We start from the raw sequence: 19,552 nt of genomic DNA, 5'->3' as shown, positions 1-19,552 counted from the left end.
GGGTTGGGGTTGTACTGGGCTGGGTTGTACTGGACTGAGTTGTCCTGGGCTGGGTTGTACTGAGCTGGGTTGTATGTGCTGGGTTGTACTGGTCTGGGTTATACTGAGCTGGGTTGTACTGAGCTGGGTCGTACTGGGCTGGGTTTTCCAGGGCTGGGTTGTACAGGCCTGGGTTGTACTGAGCTGGGTTGTAAGAGCTGCGTTGTACTGGGCTGAGTTGTACTGAGCTGGGTTGTACCGGGCTGGGTTGTACCGGGCTAGTTTGTTCTGGACAGGGTTGAATTGGGCTGGGTTGTACTGAGCTGGGTTATACAGAGCTGGGTTCTATTGGGCTGGGTTGTACAGGCCTGGGTTGTACTGAGCCAGGTTGTATGTGCTGGGTTGTACTGAGCTGGGTTGTACTGGGCTGGGTCGTACTGGGCTGGGTTGTACGGAGCTGGTTTGTACAGGACAGCTGTTGTAGAGGGCTGCGTTGTACAGGTCTGGGATGTAATGGGCTGGTTTGTACAGGGCTGGGTTTTATGGGGCTGGGATGGAAAGACTGGGGTTGTATAGGGCTGCGTTGTGCTGAGTTGGGTTATACCAGGTTAGTTTATTCTGGACTGGATTGTATTGGGCTGGGTTGTACTGAGCTGGGTCATTCAGAGCTGGGTTCTATTGGGCTGGGTTGTACAGGCCTGGGTTGTACTGAGCTGGGTTGTATTGCGGTGGGTTGTACTGGGCTGGATTGTACTGAGCTGGGATGTACTGGGCTGGATTGTACAGAGCTGGGTTGTACTGAGCTGGGTTGTACTGAGCTGGGTTGTATATACTGGGTTGTACTGGGCTGGGTTGTACTTTGCTGGGTTGTACTGGACTGAGTTGTACTGGGCTGGGTTGTAAGAGCTGGGTTGTACTGAGCTGGGTTGTACTGAGCCGGGTTGGAAGAGCTGGATTGTACTGAGCTGGGTTGTACTGAGCCGGGTTGTAAGAGCTGGGTTCTACTGAGCTGGGTTCTACTGGGCTGGGTTGTACTGGACTGGGTTGTACTGGGCTGGGTTGTACTGGCCTGGGTTGTACTGAGCTGGGTTGTATGAGCTGGGTTGCATTGGGCTGGTTTGTACTGGGCTGCGTTTTTCTGGGCTGCATTGTACTAGGCTGCATTGTACAGGGCTGGGTTGTACTGAGCTGGGTTGTACTGTGCTGGCTTGTACAGGGCTGGGTTGTACTGGGCTGCATTGTACTGGGCTGTGTTGTACAGGGCTGGGTCGTACTGGGCTGGGTTGTACGGAGCTGGTTTGTACGGGACAGGTGTTGTAGAGGGCTGTGTTGTATAGGTCGGGGTTGTAATGGGCTGGTTTGTACAGGGCTCGGTTGTATAGGGCTGGGATGGACAGGGTTGGGGTTGTACTGGGCTGGGTTGTACTGGACTGAGTTGTCCTGGGCTGGGTTGTACTGGCCTGGGTTGTACTGAGCTGGGTTGTATGTGCTGGGTTGTACTGGTCTGGGTTATACTGAGCTGGGTTGTACTGAGCTGGGTCGTACTGGGCTGGGTTTTCCAGGGCTGGGTTGTACAGGCCTGGGTTGTACTGAGCTGGGTTGTAAGAGCTGGGTTGTACTGAGCTGGGTTGTACTGAGCCGGGTTGGAAGAGCTGGATTGTACTGAGCTGGGTTGTACTGAGCCGGGTTGTAAGAGCTGGGTTGTACTGAGCTGGGTTCTACTGGGCTGGGTTGTACTGGACTGGGTTGTACTGGGCTGGGTTGTACTGGCCTGGGTTGTACTGAGCTGGGTTGTATGAGCTGGGTTGTACTGGACTGGGTTGTACTGAGCTGGGTTGTACTGAGCTGGGTCGTACTGGACTGGGTTGTACTGGGCTGGGTTGTACAGGTCAGGTTTCTACAGGGCTGGTTTGAACTGAGCTTGGTTATACTGAGTTGGATTGCATTGGGCTGGTTTGTACTGGGCTGCGTTTTTCTGGGCTGCATTGTACTAGGCTGCATTGTACAGGGCTGGGTTGTACTGAGCTGGGTTGTACTGTGCTGGGTTGTACAGGGCTGGGTTGTACTGAGCTGGGTTGTACTGTGCTGGGTTGTACAGGGCTGGGTTGTAGAAGGCTGTGTTTCACAGGCCTGGGTTGTATTCAGCCGGGTTTTACTGGGCTGGGTTGAACAGGGCTCGTGTTGTACACAGCTGTGTTGCACAGGGCTGGGTTGCACTGCTCTGGGATGTAGAAGGCTGTGTTGCACAGGGCTGGGTTGTATAGGGCTGCATTGTACAGTGCTAGGTTGTTTTGGGCTGGGTTGTATTGAGCAGGTTTGTACCGAGTTGGGTTGTAATGGATTGGGTTGTACATGGCTGGGTTGTACTGGGCTCGGTTGTAGAAGGCTGTGTTGCACAGGCCTGGGTTGCATTAGGCCGGGTTGTACAGGGCTGGGTTGAACAGGGCTGGTGTTGTATAGAGCTGTGTTGTACAGGGCTGCGTTGGACAGGGCTGGGTTGTATTGGACTGGGTTGTACAGGGCTGATTTGTACAGGGCTGCACTGTTGAGGGCTAGGTTGTATCGGACTGTGTTGTACTGAGCAAGGTTGTACTCGATTGGGTCATACTGAGCTGAATTGTACGGAGCTGGTTTGTACGGGACAGGTGTTGTAGAGGGCTGTGTTGTACAGGTTGGGGTTGTAATGGGCTGGTTTGTACAGGGCTGAGTTGTCCTGGGCTGGGTTGTACTGGCCTGGGTTGTACTGAGCTGGGTTGTATGTGCTGGGTTGTACTGGCCTGGGTTGTACTGAGCTGGGTTGTATGTGCTGGGTTGTACTGGTCTGGGTTATACTGAGCTGGGTTGTACTGAGCTGGGTCGTACAGCGCTGGGTCATACTGGGCTGGGTTTTCCAGGGCTGGGTTGTACAGGCCTGGGTTGTACTGAGCTGGGTTGTAAGAGCTGGGTTGTACTGGGCTGAGTTGTACTGAGCTGGGTTGTACCGGGCTGGGTTGTACCGGGCTAGTTTGTTCTGGACTGGGTTGTATTGGGCTGGGTTGTACTGAGCTGGGTTATTCAGAGCTGGGTTCTATTGGGCTGGGTTGTACAGGCCTGGGTTGTACTGAGCTGGGTTGTACTGAGCCGGGTAGTATGTGCTGGGTTGTACTGAGCTGGGTTGTATTGCGGTGGGTTGTACTGGGCTGGATTGTACTGAGCTGGGTTGTATGAGCTGGGTTGTACTGAGCTGGGTTGTACTGGGCTGGATTGTACTGAGCTGGGTTGTACTGAGCTGGGTTGTATATACTGGGTTGTACTGGGCTGGGTTGTACTTTGCTGGGTTGTACTGGACTGAGTTGTACTGGGCTGGGTTGTAAGAGCTGGGTTGTATTGCGGTGGGTTGTACTGGGCTGGGTTGTACTGGGCTGGGTTGTACAGGTCAGGTTTCTACAGGGCTGGTTTGAACTGAGCTTGGTTATACTGAGTTGGATTGCATTGGGCTGGTTTGTACTGGGCTGCGTTTTATTGGGCTGCATTGTACTGGGCTGCATTGTACAGGGCTGGGTTGTACTGAGCTGTGTTGTACAGGGCTTCGTTGTACAGGGCTGGGTTGTACTGGGCTGGATTGTACTGCGCTGGGTTGTACTGGGCTGTGTTGTACTGGGCTGGGTTGTACTGGACTGAGTTGTACAGGGCTGCGTTGTACAGGCCTGGGTTGTACTGAGCCGGTTTGTATGAGCTGGGTTGTACTGAGCCAGGTTGTCCAGGGCTGGTTTGTACTGAGCTGGGTCGTACTGGGCTGGGTCGTACTGGGCTGGGTCGTACTGGGCTGGGTTGTACTGAGCTGGGCTGTACTGGGCTGGGTTGTACTGGGCTGTGTTGTCCAGGGCTGGGTTGTACCGGCCTGGGTTGTACTGAGCCAGGTTGTAAGAGCTGGTTTGTACTGAGCTGGGTCGTACTGGGCTGGGTGGTACTGGGCTGGGTCGTACTGGGCTGGGTTGTACTGAGCTGGGCTGTACTGAGCTGGGTCATACTGGGCTGTGTCATACTGGGCTGGGTCGTACTGGGTTGGGTTGTACTGGACTGAGCTGTACAGGGCTGCATTGTACAGGCCTGAGTTGTACTGAGGCGGTTTGTATGAGCCGGGTTGTACTGGGCTGGGTTGTACTGGGCTGTGTTGTCCAGGGCTGGGTTGTACCGGCCTGGGTTGTACTGAGCCAGGTTGTAAGAGCTGGTTTGTACTGAGCTGGGTCGTACTGGGCTGGGTGGTACTGGGCTGGGTCGTACTGGGTTGTGTCGTACTGGGCTGGGTTGTACTGAGCAGGCTGTACTGAGCTGGGTCATACTGGGCTGTGTCGTACTGGATTGCGTTGTACTGAGCTGGGCTGTACTGAGCTGGGTCATACTGGGCTGTGTCATACTGGGCTGGGTCGTACTGGGTTGGGTTGTACTGGACTGAGTTGTACAGGGCTGCATTGTACAGGCCTGAGTTGTACTGAGCCGGTTTGTATGAGCTGGGTTGTACTGGGCTGGATTGTCCAGGGCTGGGTTGTACAGGCCTGGGTTGTACTGAGCCAGGTTTTAAGAGCTGGTTTGTACTGAGCTGGGTGGTACTGGGCTAGGTTGTACTGGGCTGTGTCATACTGGGCTGGGTCGTACTGGGCTGGGTCGTACAGGGCTGGTTTGAACTGCGCTCGGTTGTACTGAGTTGGATTGCATTGTGCTGGTTTGTACTGGGCTGTGTTTTACTGGGCTGCATTGTACTGGGCTGTGTTGTACAGGGCTGGGTTGTATTGAGCTGGGTTGCACTGTGCTGGGTTGTACAGGGCTGGGTTGTACTGGGCTGGGTTGTAGAAGGCTGTGTTTCACAGGCCTGGGTTGTATTCAGCTGGGTTTTACAGGGCTGGGTTGAACAGGGCTGGTGTTGTACAGAGCTGTGTTGCACAGAACTGGGTTGTACTGGTCTGTGATGTAGAAGGCTGTGTTGCACAGGGCTGGTTGGTACTGGGCTGGGTTGTATAGGGTTGCGTTGTACAGTGCTAGGTTGTTTTGGGCTGGGTTGTATTGAGCAGGGTTGTACCGAGTTGGGTTCTAATGTATTGGAACAGTACAGTTGGGCTAGGTTGTAGAAGGCTGTGTTGCACAGGCCTGGGTCATATCAGGCCGGGTTGTACAGGGCTGCATTGTATAGGGCTGGGATGGAAAGGACTGGGGTTGTATAGGGCTGCGTTGTGCTGAGTTGGGTTGTACCGGTCTGGGTTGTACAGAGCTGGGTTGTACTGTGCTGGGTTGTACAGTGCTGGGTTGAACAGGGCTGGTGTTGTACTGGTCTGGGATGTAGAAGGCTGTGTTGCACAGGGCTGCTTTGTACTGGGCTGGGTTGTATAGGGTTGCGTTGTACGGTGCTAGGTTGGGCTGGGTTGTATTGAGCGGGGTTGTACCGAGTTGGGTTCTAATGTATTGGAACAGTACAGTTGGGCTAGGTTGTAGAAGGCTGTGTTGCACAGGCCTGGGTTGTATTAGGCCGGGTTGTACAGGGCTGGGTTGAACAGGGCTGGTGTTGAACAGAGCTGTGTCGTACAGGGCTGAGTTGCACAGGGCTCGGTTGTTTTGGGCTGGAATGTATTGAGTAGGGTTGTACCGAGTTGCGTTGTAATGGATTGGGTTGTACTGGGCTGGGTTGTACTGGGCTAGGTTGTAGAAGGCTGTGTTGCACAGGCCTGGGTTGTATTAGGCCGGGTTGTACAGGGCTGGGTTGAACAGGGCTTGTGTTGTACACAGCTGTGTTGCACAGGGCTGGGTTGCACTGCTCTGGGATGTAGAAGGCTGCGTTGGACAGGGCTGGGTTGTATTGGACTGGGTTGTACAGGGCTGATTTGTACAGGGCTGATTTGTACAGGGCTGCACTGTTGAGGGCTAGGTTGTATCGGACTGTGTTGTACTGAGCAAGGTTGTACTCGATTGGGTCATACTGAGCTGAGTTGTACGGAGCTGGTTTGTACGGGACAGGTGTTGTAGAGGGCTGTGTTGTACAGGTCGGGGTTGTAATGGGCTGGTTTGTACAGGACTGGGTTGTATAGGGTTGGGATGGACAGGGTTGGGGTTGTACTGGGCTGGGTTGTACTGGACTGAGTTGTCCTGGGCTGGGTTGTACTGAGCTGGGTTGTATGTGCTGGGTTGTACTGGTCTGGGTTATACTGAGCTGGGTTGTACTGAGCTGGGTCGTACTGGGCTGGGTTTTCCAGGGCTGGGTTGTACAGGCCTGGGTTGTACTGAGCTGGGTTGTAAGAGCTGCGTTGTACTGGGCTGAGTTGTACTGAGCTGGGTTGTACCGGGCTGGGTTGTACCGGGCTAGTTTGTTCTGGACAGGGTTGAATTGGGCTGGGTTGTACTGAGCTGGGTTATACAGAGCTGGGTTCTATTGGGCTGGGTTGTACAGGCCTGGGTTGTACTGAGCCAGGTTGTATGTGCTGGGTTGTACTGAGCTGGGTTGTACTGGGCTGGGTCGTACTGGGCTGGGTTGTACGGAGCTGGTTTGTACAGGACAGCTGTTGTAGAGGGCTGCGTTGTACAGGTCTGGGATGTAATGGGCTGGTTTGTACAGGGCTGGGTTTTATGGGGCTGGGATGGAAAGACTGGGGTTGTATAGGGCTGCGTTGTGCTGAGTTGGGTTATACCGGGTTAGTTTATTCTGGACTGGATTGTATTGGGCTGGGTTGTACTGAGCTGGGTCATTCAGAGCTGGGTTCTATTGGGCTGGGTTGTACAGGCCTGGGTTGTACTGAGCTGGGTTGTATTGCGGTGGGTTGTACTGGGCTGGATTGTACTGAGCTGGGATGTACTGGGCTGGATTGTACAGAGCTGGGTTGTACTGAGCTGGGTTGTACTGAGCTGGGTTGTATATACTGGGTTGTACTGGGCTGGGTTGTACTTTGCTGGGTTGTACTGGACTGAGTTGTACTGGGCTGGGTTGTAAGAGCTGGGTTGTACTGAGCTGGGTTGTACTGAGCCGGGTTGGAAGAGCTGGATTGTACTGAGCTGGGTTGTACTGAGCCGGGTTGTAAGAGCTGGGTTCTACTGAGCTGGGTTCTACTGGGCTGGGTTGTACTGGACTGGGTTGTACTGGGCTGGGTTGTACTGGCCTGGGTTGTACTGAGCTGGGTTGTATGAGCTGGGTTGCATTGGGCTGGTTTGTACTGGGCTGCGTTTTTCTGGGCTGCATTGTACTAGGCTGCATTGTACAGGGCTGGGTTGTACTGAGCTGGGTTGTACTGTGCTGGCTTGTACAGGGCTGGGTTGTACTGGGCTGCATTGTACTGGGCTGTGTTGTACAGGGCTGGGTCGTACTGGGCTGGGTTGTACGGAGCTGGTTTGTACGGGACAGGTGTTGTAGAGGGCTGTGTTGTATAGGTCGGGGTTGTAATGGGCTGGTTTGTACAGGGCTCGGTTGTATAGGGCTGGGATGGACAGGGTTGGGGTTGTACTGGGCTGGGTTGTACTGGACTGAGTTGTCCTGGGCTGGGTTGTACTGGCATGGGTTGTACTGAGCTGGGTTGTATGTGCTGGGTTGTACTGGTCTGGGTTATACTGAGCTGGGTTGTACTGAGCTGGGTCGTACTGGGCTGGGTTTTCCAGGGCTGGGTTGTACAGGCCTGGGTTGTACTGAGCTGGGTTGTAAGAGCTGGGTTGTACTGAGCTGGGTTGTACTGAGCCGGGTTGGAAGAGCTGGATTGTACTGAGCTGGGTTGTACTGAGCCGGGTTGTAAGAGCTGGGTTGTACTGAGCTGGGTTCTACTGGGCTGGGTTTTACTGGACTGGGTTGTACTGGGCTGGGTTGTACTGGCCTGGGTTGTACTGAGCTGGGTTGTATGAGCTGGGTTGTACTGGACTGGGTTGTACTGAGCTGGGTTGTACTGAGCTGGGTCGTACTGGACTGGGTTGTACTGGGCTGGGTTGTACAGGTCAGGTTTCTACAGGGCTGGTTTGAACTGAGCTTGGTTATACTGAGTTGGATTGCATTGGGCTGGTTTGTACTGGGCTGCGTTTTTCTGGGCTGCATTGTACTAGGCTGCATTGTACAGGGCTGGGTTGTACTGAGCTGGGTTGTACTGTGCTGGGTTGTACAGGGCTGGGTTGTACTGAGCTGGGTTGTACTGTGCTGGGTTGTACAGGGCTGGGTTGTAGAAGGCTGTGTTTCACAGGCCTGGGTTGTATTCAGCCGGGTTTTACTGGGCTGGGTTGAACAGGGCTCGTGTTGTACACAGCTGTGTTGCACAGGGCTGGGTTGCACTGCTCTGGGATGTAGAAGGCTGTGTTGCACAGGGCTGGGTTGTATAGGGCTGCATTGTACAGTGCTAGGTTGTTTTGGGCTGGGTTGTATTGAGCAGGTTTGTACCGAGTTGGGTTGTAATGGATTGGGTTGTACATGGCTGGGTTGTACTGGGCTCGGTTGTAGAAGGCTGTGTTGCACAGGCCTGGGTTGCATTAGGCCGGGTTGTACAGGGCTGGGTTGAACAGGGCTGGTGTTGTATAGAGCTGTGTTGTACAGGGCTGCGTTGGACAGGGCTGGGTTGTATTGGACTGGGTTGTACAGGGCTGATTTGTACAGGGCTGCACTGTTGAGGGCTAGGTTGTATCGGACTGTGTTGTACTGAGCAAGGTTGTACTCGATTGGGTCATACTGAGCTGAATTGTACGGAGCTGGTTTGTACGGGACAGGTGTTGTAGAGGGCTGTGTTGTACAGGTTGGGGTTGTAATGGGCTGGTTTGTACAGGGCTGAGTTGTCCTGGGCTGGGTTGTACTGGCCTGGGTTGTACTGAGCTGGGTTGTATGTGCTGGGTTGTACTGGCCTGGGTTGTACTGAGCTGGGTTGTATGTGCTGGGTTGTACTGGTCTGGGTTATACTGAGCTGGGTTGTACTGAGCTGGGTCGTACAGCGCTGGGTCATACTGGGCTGGGTTTTCCAGGGCTGGGTTGTACAGGCCTGGGTTGTACTGAGCTGGGTTGTAAGAGCTGGGTTGTACTGGGCTGAGTTGTACTGAGCTGGGTTGTACCGGGCTGGGTTGTACCGGGCTAGTTTGTTCTGGACTGGGTTGTATTGGGCTGGGTTGTACTGAGCTGGGTTATTCAGAGCTGGGTTCTATTGGGCTGGGTTGTACAGGCCTGGGTTGTACTGAGCTGGGTTGTACTGAGCCGGGTAGTATGTGCTGGGTTGTACTGAGCTGGGTTGTATTGCGGTGGGTTGTACTGGGCTGGATTGTACTGAGCTGGGTTGTATGAGCTGGGTTGTACTGAGCTGGGTTGTACTGGGCTGGATTGTACTGAGCTGGGTTGTACTGAGCTGGGTTGTATATACTGGGTTGTACTGGGCTGGGTTGTACTTTGCTGGGTTGTACTGGACTGAGTTGTACTGGGCTGGGTTGTAAGAGCTGGGTTGTATTGCGGTGGGTTGTACTGGGCTGGGTTGTACTGGGCTGGGTTGTACAGGTCAGGTTTCTACAGGGCTGGTTTGAACTGAGCTTGGTTATACTGAGTTGGATTGCATTGGGCTGGTTTGTACTGGGCTGCGTTTTATTGGGCTGCATTGTACTGGGCTGCATTGTACAGGGCTGGGTTGTACTGAGCTGTGTTGTACAGGGCTTCGTTGTACAGGGCTGGGTTGTACTGGGCTGGATTGTACTGCGCTGGGTTGTACTGGGCTGTGTTGTACTGGGCTGGGTTGTACTGGACTGAGTTGTACAGGGCTGCGTTGTACAGGCCTGGGTTGTACTGAGCCGGTTTGTATGAGCTGGGTTGTACTGAGCCAGGTTGTCCAGGGCTGGTTTGTACTGAGCTGGGTCGTACTGGGCTGGGTCGTACTGGGCTGGGTCGTACTGGGCTGGGTTGTACTGAGCTGGGCTGTACTGGGCTGGGTTGTACTGGGCTGTGTTGTCCAGGGCTGGGTTGTACCGGCCTGGGTTGTACTGAGCCAGGTTGTAAGAGCTGGTTTGTACTGAGCTGGGTCGTACTGGGCTGGGTGGTACTGGGCTGGGTCGTACTGGGCTGGGTTGTACTGAGCTGGGCTGTACTGAGCTGGGTCATACTGGGCTGTGTCATACTGGGCTGGGTCGTACTGGGTTGGGTTGTACTGGACTGAGCTGTACAGGGCTGCATTGTACAGGCCTGAGTTGTACTGAGGCGGTTTGTATGAGCCGGGTTGTACTGGGCTGGGTTGTACTGGGCTGTGTTGTCCAGGGCTGGGTTGTACCGGCCTGGGTTGTACTGAGCCAGGTTGTAAGAGCTGGTTTGTACTGAGCTGGGTCGTACTGGGCTGGGTGGTACTGGGCTGGGTCGTACTGGGTTGTGTCGTACTGGGCTGGGTTGTACTGAGCAGGCTGTACTGAGCTGGGTCATACTGGGCTGTGTCGTACTGGATTGCGTTGTACTGAGCTGGGCTGTACTGAGCTGGGTCATACTGGGCTGTGTCATACTGGGCTGGGTCGTACTGGGTTGGGTTGTACTGGACTGAGTTGTACAGGGCTGCATTGTACAGGCCTGAGTTGTACTGAGCCGGTTTGTATGAGCTGGGTTGTACTGGGCTGGATTGTCCAGGGCTGGGTTGTACAGGCCTGGGTTGTACTGAGCCAGGTTTTAAGAGCTGGTTTGTACTGAGCTGGGTGGTACTGGGCTAGGTTGTACTGGGCTGTGTCATACTGGGCTGGGTCGTACTGGGCTGGGTCGTACAGGGCTGGTTTGAACTGCGCTCGGTTGTACTGAGTTGGATTGCATTGTGCTGGTTTGTACTGGGCTGTGTTTTACTGGGCTGCATTGTACTGGGCTGTGTTGTACAGGGCTGGGTTGTATTGAGCTGGGTTGCACTGTGCTGGGTTGTACAGGGCTGGGTTGTACTGGGCTGGGTTGTAGAAGGCTGTGTTTCACAGGCCTGGGTTGTATTCAGCTGGGTTTTACAGGGCTGGGTTGAACAGGGCTGGTGTTGTACAGAGCTGTGTTGCACAGAACTGGGTTGTACTGGTCTGTGATGTAGAAGGCTGTGTTGCACAGGGCTGATTGGTACTGGGCTGGGTTGTATAGGGTTGCGTTGTACAGTGCTAGGTTGTTTTGGGCTGTTGTATTGAGCAGGGTTGTACCGAGTTGGGTTCTAATGTATTGGAACAGTACAGTTGGGCTAGGTTGTAGAAGGCTGTGTTGCACAGGCCTGGGTCATATCAGGCCGGGTTGTACAGGGCTGCATTGTATAGGGCTGGGATGGAAAGGACTGGGGTTGTATAGGGCTGCGTTGTGCTGAGTTGGGTTGTACCGGTCTGGGTTGTACAGAGCTGGGTTGTACTGTGCTGGGTTGTACAGTGCTGGGTTGAACAGGGCTGGTGTTGTACTGGTCTGGGATGTAGAAGGCTGTGTTGCACAGGGCTGCTTTGTACTGGGCTGGGTTGTATAGGGTTGCGTTGTACGGTGCTAGGTTGGGCTGGGTTGTATTGAGCGGGGTTGTACCGAGTTGGGTTCTAATGTATTGGAACAGTACAGTTGGGCTAGGTTGTAGAAGGCTGTGTTGCACAGGCCTGGGTTGTGTTAGGCCGGGTTGTACAGGGCTGGGTTGAACAGGGCTGGTGTTGAACAGAGCTGTGTTGTACAGGGCTGAGTTGCACAGGGCTCGGTTGTTTTGGGCTGGGATGTATTAAGCAGGGTTGTACCGAGTTGCGTTGTAATGGATTGGGTTGTACTGGGCTGGGTTGTACTGGGCTAGGTTGTAGAAGGCTGTGTTGCACAGGCCTGGGTTGTATTAGGCCGGGTTGTACAGGGCTGGGTTGAACAGGGCTGGTGGTGTACAGAGCTGTGTTGTACAGGGCTGCGTTCCACAGGGCTGGGTTGTACTGGACTGGGTTGTACAGGGCTGATTTGTACAGGGCTGCACTGTTGAGGGCTAGGTTGTATCGTGCTGCGTTGTACCGAGCAAGGTTGTACTTGATTGGGTCGTACTGGGCTGGGTTGTACGGAGCTGGTTTGTACAGTACAGCTGTTGTAGAAGGCTGTGTTGTACAGGTCTGGGTTGTAATGGGCTGGTTTGTACAGGTCTGCGTTGTATAGGGCTGGGATGGACAGGACTGGGGTTGTATAGGGATGTGTTGTGCTGAGTTGGGTTGTACAAGTCTGGGTTGTACTGAGCTGGGTTGTACTGTGCTGGGTTGTACAGTGCTGGGTTGAACAGGGCTGGTGTTGTACTGGTCTGGGATGTAGAAGGCTGTGTTGCACAGGGCTGCTTTGTACTGGGCTGGGTTGTATAGGTCTGCGTTGTACAGTGCTAGGTTGGGCTGGGTTGTATTGAGCGGGGTTGTACCGAGTTGGGTTCTAATGTATTGGAACAGTACAGTTGGGCTAGGTTGTAGAAGGCTGTGTTGCACAGGCCTGGGTTGTATTAGGCCGGGTTGTACAGGGCTGGGTTGAACAGGGCTGGTGTTGAACAGAGCTGTGTCGTACAGGGCTGAGTTGCACAGGGCTCGGTTGTTTTGGGCTGGAATGTATTGAGTAGGGTTGTACCGAGTTGCGTTGTAATGGATTGGGTTGTACTGGGCTGGGTTGTACTGGGCTAGGTTGTAGAAGGCTGTGTTGCACAGGCCTGGGTTGTATTAGGCCGGGTTGTACAGGGCTGGGTTGAACAGGGCTGCGTTCCACAGGGCTGGGTTGTACTGGACTGGGTTGTACAGGGCTGATTTGTACAGGGCTGCACTGTTGAGTGCTAGGTTGTATCGGGCTGCATTGTACTGAGCAAGGTTGTACTTGATTGGGTCATACTGGGTCATACGGAGCTGGTTTGTACAGTACAGCTGTTGTAGAAGGCTGCGTTGTACAGGTCTGGGTTGTAATGGGCTGGTTTGTACAGGGCTGCATTGTATAGGGCTGGGATGGACAGGACTGGGGTTGTATAGGGATGCGTTGTGCTGAGTTGGGTTGTACCGGGCTAGTTTGTTCTGGACTGGGTTGTATTGGGCTGGGTTGTACTGAGCTGGGTTATACAGAGTTGGGTTCTATTGGGCTGGGTTGTACAGGCCTGGGTTGTACTGAGCCGGGTTGTATGTGCTGGGTTGTACTGAGCTGGGTTGGACTGAGCTAGGTTGTATTGTGGTGGGTTGTACTGGGCTGGATTGTACTGAGCTGGGTTGTACTGGGCTGGATTGTACTGAGCTGGGTTGTACTGGACTGAGTTGTACAGGGCTGCGTTGTACAGGCCTGGGTTGTACTGAGCCGGTTTGTATGAGCTGGGTTGTACTGAGCCAGGTTGTCCAGGGCTGGTTTGTACTGAGCTGGGTCGTACTGGGCTGGGTCGTACTGGGCTGGGTCGTACTGGGCTGGGTTGTACTGAGCTGGGCTGTACTGAGCTGGGTCATACTGCGCTGTGTCATACTGGGCTGGGTCTTACTGGGTTGGGTTGTACTGGACTGAGTTGTACAGGGCTGCATTGTACAGGCCTGGGTTGTACTGAGCCGGTTTGTATGAGCCGGGTTGTACTGGGCTGGGTTGTACTGGGCTGTGTTGTCCAGGGCTGGGTTGTACCGGCCTGGGTTGTACTGAGCCAGGTTGTAAGAGCTGGTTTGTACTGAGCTGGGTCGTACTGGGCTGGGTGGTACTGGGCTGGGTTGTACTGGGTTGTGTCGTACTGGGCTGGGTTGTACTGAGCTGGCTGTACTGAGCTGGGTCATACTGGGCTGTGTCATACTGGGCTGGGTCATACTGGGTTGGGTTGTACTGGACTGAGTTGTACAGGGCTGCATTGTACAGGCCTGAGTTGTACTGAGCCGGTTTGTATGAGCTGGGTTGTACTGGGCTGGATTGTCCAGGGCTGGGTTGTACAGGCCTGGGTTGTACTGAGCCAGGTTTTAAGAGCTGGTTTGTACTGAGCTGGGTCGTACTGGGCTGTGTGGTACTGGGCTAGGTTGTACTGGGTTGTGTCATACTGGGCTGGGTTGTACTGAGCTGGCTGTACTGAGCTGGGACATTCTGGGCTGTGTCATACTGGGCTGGGTCGTACTGGGTTGGGTCGTACTGGGCTGGGTTGTACAGGTTAGGTTTCTACAGGGCTGGTTTGAACTGCGCTCGGTTGTACTGAGTTGGATTGCATTGTGCTGGTTTGTACTGGGCTGTGTTTTACTGGGCTGCATTGTACTGGGCTGTGTTGTACAGGGCTGGGTTGTATTGAGCTGGGTTGCACTGTGCTGGGTTGTACAGGGCTGGGTTGTACTGGGCTGGGTTGTAGAAGGCTGTGTTTCACAGGCCTGGGTTGTATTCAGCTGGGTTTTACAGGGCTGGGTTGAACAGGGCTGGTGTTGTACAGAGCTGTGTTGCACAGAACTGGGTTGTACTGGTCTGTGATGTAGAAGGCTGTGTTGCACAGGGCTGGTTGGTACTGGGCTGGGTTGTATAGGGTTTCGTTGTACAGTGCTAGGTTGTTTTGGGCTGGGTTGTATTGAGCAGGGTTGTACCGAGTTGGGTTCTAATGTATTGGAACAGTACAGTTGGGCTAGGTTGTAGAAGGCTGTGTTGCACAGGCCTGGGTCATATCAGGCCGGGTTGTACAGGGCTGCATTGTATAGGGCTGGGATGGAAAGGACTGGGGTTGTATAGGGCTGCGTTGTGCTGAGTTGGGTTGTACCGGTCTGGGTTGTACAGAGCTGGGTTGTACTGTGCTGGGTTGTACAGTGCTGGGTTGAACAGGGCTGGTGGTGTACAGAGCTGTGTTGTACAGGGCTGCGTTCCACAGGGCTGGGTTGTACTGGACTGGGTTGTACAGAGCTGATTTGTACAGGGCTGCACTGTTGAGGGCTAGGTTGTATCGTGCTGCGTTGTACTGAGCAAGGTTGTACTTGATTGGGTCGTACTGGGCTGGGTTGTACGGAGCTGGTTTGTACAGTACAGCTGTTGTAGAAGGCTGTGTTGTACAGGTCTGGGTTGTAATGGGCTGGTTTGTACAGGGCTGCGTTGTATAGGGCTGGGATGGACAGGACTGGGGTTGTATAGGGATGTGTTGTGCTGAGTTGGGTTGTACAAGTCTGGGTTGTACTGAGCTGGGTTGTACTGTGCTGGGTTGTACAGTGCTGGGTTGAACAGGGCTGGTGTTGTACTGGTCTGGGATGTAGAAGGCTGTGTTGCACAGGGCTGCTTTGTACTGGGCTGGGTTGTATAGGGCTGCGTTGTACAGTGCTAGGTTGGGCTGGGTTGTATTGAGCGGGGTTGTACCGAGTTGGGTTCTAATGTATTGGAACAGTACAGTTGGGCTAGGTTGTAGAAGGCTGTGTTGCACAGGCCTGGGTTGTATTAGGCCGGGTTGTACAGGGCTGGGTTGAACAGGGCTGGTGTTGAACAGAGCTGTGTCGTACAGGGCTGAGTTGCACAGGGCTCGGTTGTTTTGGGCTGGAATGTATTGAGTAGGGTTGTACCGAGTTGCGTTGTAATGGATTGGGTTGTACTGGGCTGGGTTGTACTGGGCTAGGTTGTAGAAGGCTGTGTTGCACAGGCCTGGGTTGTATTAGGCCGGGTTGTACAGGGCTGGGTTGAACAGGGCTGGTGGTGTACAGAGCTGTGTTGTACAGGGCTGCGTTCCACAGGGCTGGGTTGTACTGGACTGGGTTGTACAGGGCTGATTTGTACAGGGCTGCACTGTTGAGTGCTAGGTTGTATCGGGCTGCATTGTACTGAGCAAGGTTGTACTTGATTGGGTCATACTGGGTCATACGGAGCTGGTTTGTACAGTACAGCTGTTGTAGAAGGCTGCGTTGTACAGGTCTGGGTTGTAATGGGCTGGTTTGTACAGGGCTGCATTGTATAGGGCTGGGATGGACAGGACTGGGGTTGTATAGGGATGCGTTGTGCTGAGTTGGGTTGTACCGGGCTAGTTTGTTCTGGACTGGGTTGTATTGGGCTGGGTTGTACTGAGCTGGGTTATACAGAGTTGGGTTCTATTGGGCTGGGTTGTACAGGCCTGGGTTGTACTGAGCCGGGTTGTATGTGCTGGGTTGTACTGAGCTGGGTTGGACTGAGCTAGGTTGTATTGTGGTGGGTTGTACTGGGCTGGATTGTACTGAGCTGGGTTGTACTGGGCTGGATTGTACTGAGCTGGGTTGTACTGGACTGAGTTGTACAGGGCTGCGTTGTACAGGCCTGGGTTGTACTGAGCCGGTTTGTATGAGCTGGGTTGTACTGAGCCAGGTTGTCCAGGGCTGGTTTGTACTGAGCTGGGTCGTACTGGGCTGGGTTGTACAGGTTAGGTTTCTACAGGGCTGGTTTGAACTGCGCTCGGTTGTACTGAGTTGGATTGCATTGTGCTGGTTTGTACTGGGCTGTGTTTTACTGGGCTGCATTGTACTGGGCTGTGTTGTACAGGGCTGGGTTGTATTGAGCTGGGTTGCACTGTGCTGGGTTGTACAGGGCTGGGTTGTACTGGGCTGGGTTGTAGAAGGCTGTGTTTCACAGGCCTGGGTTGTATTCAGCTGGGTTTTACAGGGCTGGGTTGAACAGGGCTGGTGTTGTACAGAGCTGTGTTGCACAGAACTGGGTTGTACTGGTCTGTGATGTAGAAGGCTGTGTTGCACAGGGCTGGTTGGTACTGGGCTGGGTTGTATAGGGTTGCGTTGTACAGTGCTGGGTTGTTTTGGGCTGGGTTGTATTGAGCAGGGTTTTACCGAGTTGGGTTCTAATGTATTGGAACAGTACAGTTGGGCTAGGTTGTAGAAGGCTGTGTTGCACAGGCCTGGGTCATATCAGGCCGGGTTGTACAGGGCTGCATTGTATAGGGCTGGGATGGAAAGGACTGGGGTTGTATAGGGCTGCGTTGTGCTGAGTTGGGTTGTACCGGTCTGGGTTGTACAGAGCTGGGTTGTACTGTGCTGGGTTGTACAGTGCTGGGTTGAACAGGGCTGGTGTTGTACTGGTCTGGGATGTAGAAGGCTGTGTTGCACAGGGCTGCTTTGTACTGGGCTGGGTTGTATAGGGTTGCGTTGTACGGTGCTAGGTTGGGCTGGGTTGTATTGAGCGGGGTTGTACCGAGTTGGGTTCTAATGTATTGGAACAGTACAGTTGGGCTAGGTTGTAGAAGGCTGTGTTGCACAGGCCTGGGTTGTGTTAGGCCGGGTTGTACAGGGCTGGGTTGAACAGGGCTGGTGTTGAACAGAGCTGTGTTGTACAGGGCTGAGTTGCACAGGGCTCGGTTGTTTTGGGCTGGGATGTATTGAGTAGGGTTGTACCGAGTTGCGTTGTAATGGATTGGGTTGTACTGGGCTGGGTTGTACTGGACTAGGTTGTAGAAGGCTGTGTTGCACAGGCCTGGGTTGTATTAGGCCGGGTTGTACAGGGCTGGGTTGAACAGGGCTGGTGGTGTACAGGGCTGCACTGTTGAGTGCTAGGTTGTATCGGGCTGCGTTGTACTGAGCAAGGTTGTACTTGATTGGGTCGTACTGGGCTGGGTTGTACGGAGCTGGTTTGTACAGTACAGCTGTTGTAGAAGGCTGCGTTGTACAGGTCTGGGTTGTAATGGGCTGGTTTGTACAGGGCTGCGTTGTATAGGGCTGGGATGGACAGGACTGGGGTTGTATAGGGCTGCGTTGTGCTGAGTTGGGTTGTACCGGTCTGGGTTGTACAGAGCTGGGTTGTACTGTGCTGGGTTGTACAGTGCTGGGTTGAACAGGGCTGGTGTTGTACTGGTCTGGGATGTAGAAGGCTGTGTTGCACAGGGCTGCTTTGTACTGGGCTGGGTTGTATAGGTCTGCATTGTACAGTGCTAGGTTGGGCTGGGTTGTATTGAGCGGGGTTGTACCGAGTTGGGTTCTAATGTATTGGAACAGTACAGTTGGGCTAGTTTGTAGAAGGCTGTGTTGCACAGGCCTGGGTTGTATTAGGCCGGGTTGTACAGGGCTGGAACAGGGCTGGTGTTGAACAGAGCTGTGTTGTACAGGGCTGCGTTGTATAGGGCTGGGATGGACAGGACTGGGGTTGTATAGGGATGCGTTGTGCTGAGTTGGGTTGTACCGGGCTAGTTTGTTCTGGACTGGGTTGTATTTGGCTGGGTTGTACTGAGCTGGGTTGTACTGGGCTGGATTGTACTGAGCTGGGTTGTACTGGCCTGGGTTGTACTGAGCTGGGTTGTATGAGCTGGGTTGTACTGAGCTGGATTGTACTGGGCTGGATTGTACTGAGCTGGGTTGTACTGAGCTGGGTTGTATATACTGGGTTGTACTGGGCTGGGTTGTACTTTGCTGGGTTGTACTGGACTGAGTTGTACTGGGCTGGGTTGTAAGAGCTGGGTTGTACTGAGCCGGGTTGGAAGAGCTGGATTGTACTGAGCTGGGTTGTACTGAGCTGGGTTGTACTGGGCTGGGTTGTACTGGACTGGGTTGTACTGGGCTGAGTTGTACTGGCCTGGGTTGTACTGAGCTGGGTTGTATGAGCTGGGTTGTACTGGTCTGGGTTGTACTGAGCTGGGTTGTACTGAGCTGGGTCGTACTGGACTGGGTTGTACTGGGCTGGGTTGTACAGGTCAGGTTTCTACAGGGCTGGTTTGAACTGAGCTTGGTTATACTGAGTTGGATTGCATTGGGCTGGTTTGTACTGGGCTGCGTTTTTCTGGGCTGCATTGTACAGGGCTGGGTTGTACTGAGCTGGGTTGTACTCTGCTGGGTTGTACAGGGCTGGGTTGTACTGAGCTGGGTTGTACTGTGCTGGGTTGTACAGGGCTGGGTTGTATTCAGCCGGGTTTTACTGGGCTGGGTTGAACAGGGCTCGTGCTGTACTCAGCTGTGTTGCACAGGGCTGGGTTGTACTGCTCTGGGATGTAGAAGGCTGTGTTGCACAGGGCTGGGTTGTATAGGGCTGCATTGTACAGTGCTAGGTTGTTTTGGGCTGGGTTGTATTGAGCAGGGTTGTACCGAGTTGTGTTGTAATGGATTGGGTTGCACATGGCTGGGTTGTACTGGGCTAGGTTGTAGAAGGCTGTGTTGCACAGGCCTGGGTTGCATTAGGCCGGGTTGTACAGGGCTGGGTTGAACAGGGCTGGTGTTGTATAGAGCTGTGTTGTACAGGGCTGCGTTGGACAGGGCTGGGTTGTATTGGACTGGGTTGTACAGGGCTGATTTGTACAGGGCTGCACTGTTGAGGGCTAGGTTGTATCGGACTGTGTTGTACTGAGCAAGGTTGTACTCGATTGGGTCATACTGAGCTGAGTTGTACGGAGCTGGTTTGTACGGGACAGGTGTTGTAGAGGTCTGTGTTGTACAGGTCGGGGTTGTAATGGGCTGGTTTGTACAGGGCTGGGTTGTATAGGGCTGGGATGGACAGGGTTGGGGTTGTACTGGGCTGGGTTGTACTGGACTGAGTTGTCCTGGGCTGGGTTGTACTGGCCTGGGTTGTACTGAGCTGGGTTGTATGTGCTGAGTTGTACTGGTCTGGGTTATACTGAGCTGGGTTGTACTGAGCTGGGTCGTACAGCGCTGGGTCGTACTGGGCTGGGTTTTCCAGGGCTGGGTTGTACAGGCCTGGGTTGTACTGAGCTGGGTTGTAAGAGCTGGGTTGTACTGGGCTGAGTTGTACTGAGCTGGGTTGTACCGGGCTGGGTTGTAC

The 19,552-nt window shown here is 53.9% G+C and overlaps 1 protein-coding gene across 1 annotated transcript; it reads right to left on the bottom strand.

Annotated features, from left to right (window-relative positions):
* Positions 1 to 1,838: 1,838 nt before the first annotated feature.
* On the bottom strand, positions 1,839 to 18,893 carry LOC132382311 (uncharacterized; the record flags this gene model as incomplete). Its single annotated transcript, XM_059952445.1, is given in 6 exon segments — positions 1,839 to 1,894; positions 2,332 to 2,516; positions 2,623 to 2,732; positions 8,185 to 8,429; positions 9,905 to 10,127; positions 18,696 to 18,893. Coding segments are annotated over 6 exon segments (1,017 nt in total), but the record flags the coding sequence as incomplete, so codon positions are not given.
* Positions 18,894 to 19,552: the final 659 nt, after the last annotated feature.

This window comes from Hypanus sabinus, chromosome 28 (genome assembly GCF_030144855.1).
Source record: "Hypanus sabinus isolate sHypSab1 chromosome 28, sHypSab1.hap1, whole genome shotgun sequence".
NCBI lineage: Eukaryota > Metazoa > Chordata > Chondrichthyes > Myliobatiformes > Dasyatidae > Hypanus > Hypanus sabinus.
Note: the sequence above shows the minus strand (reverse complement) of the source record. Positions and strands in the feature narration are given on the sequence as shown.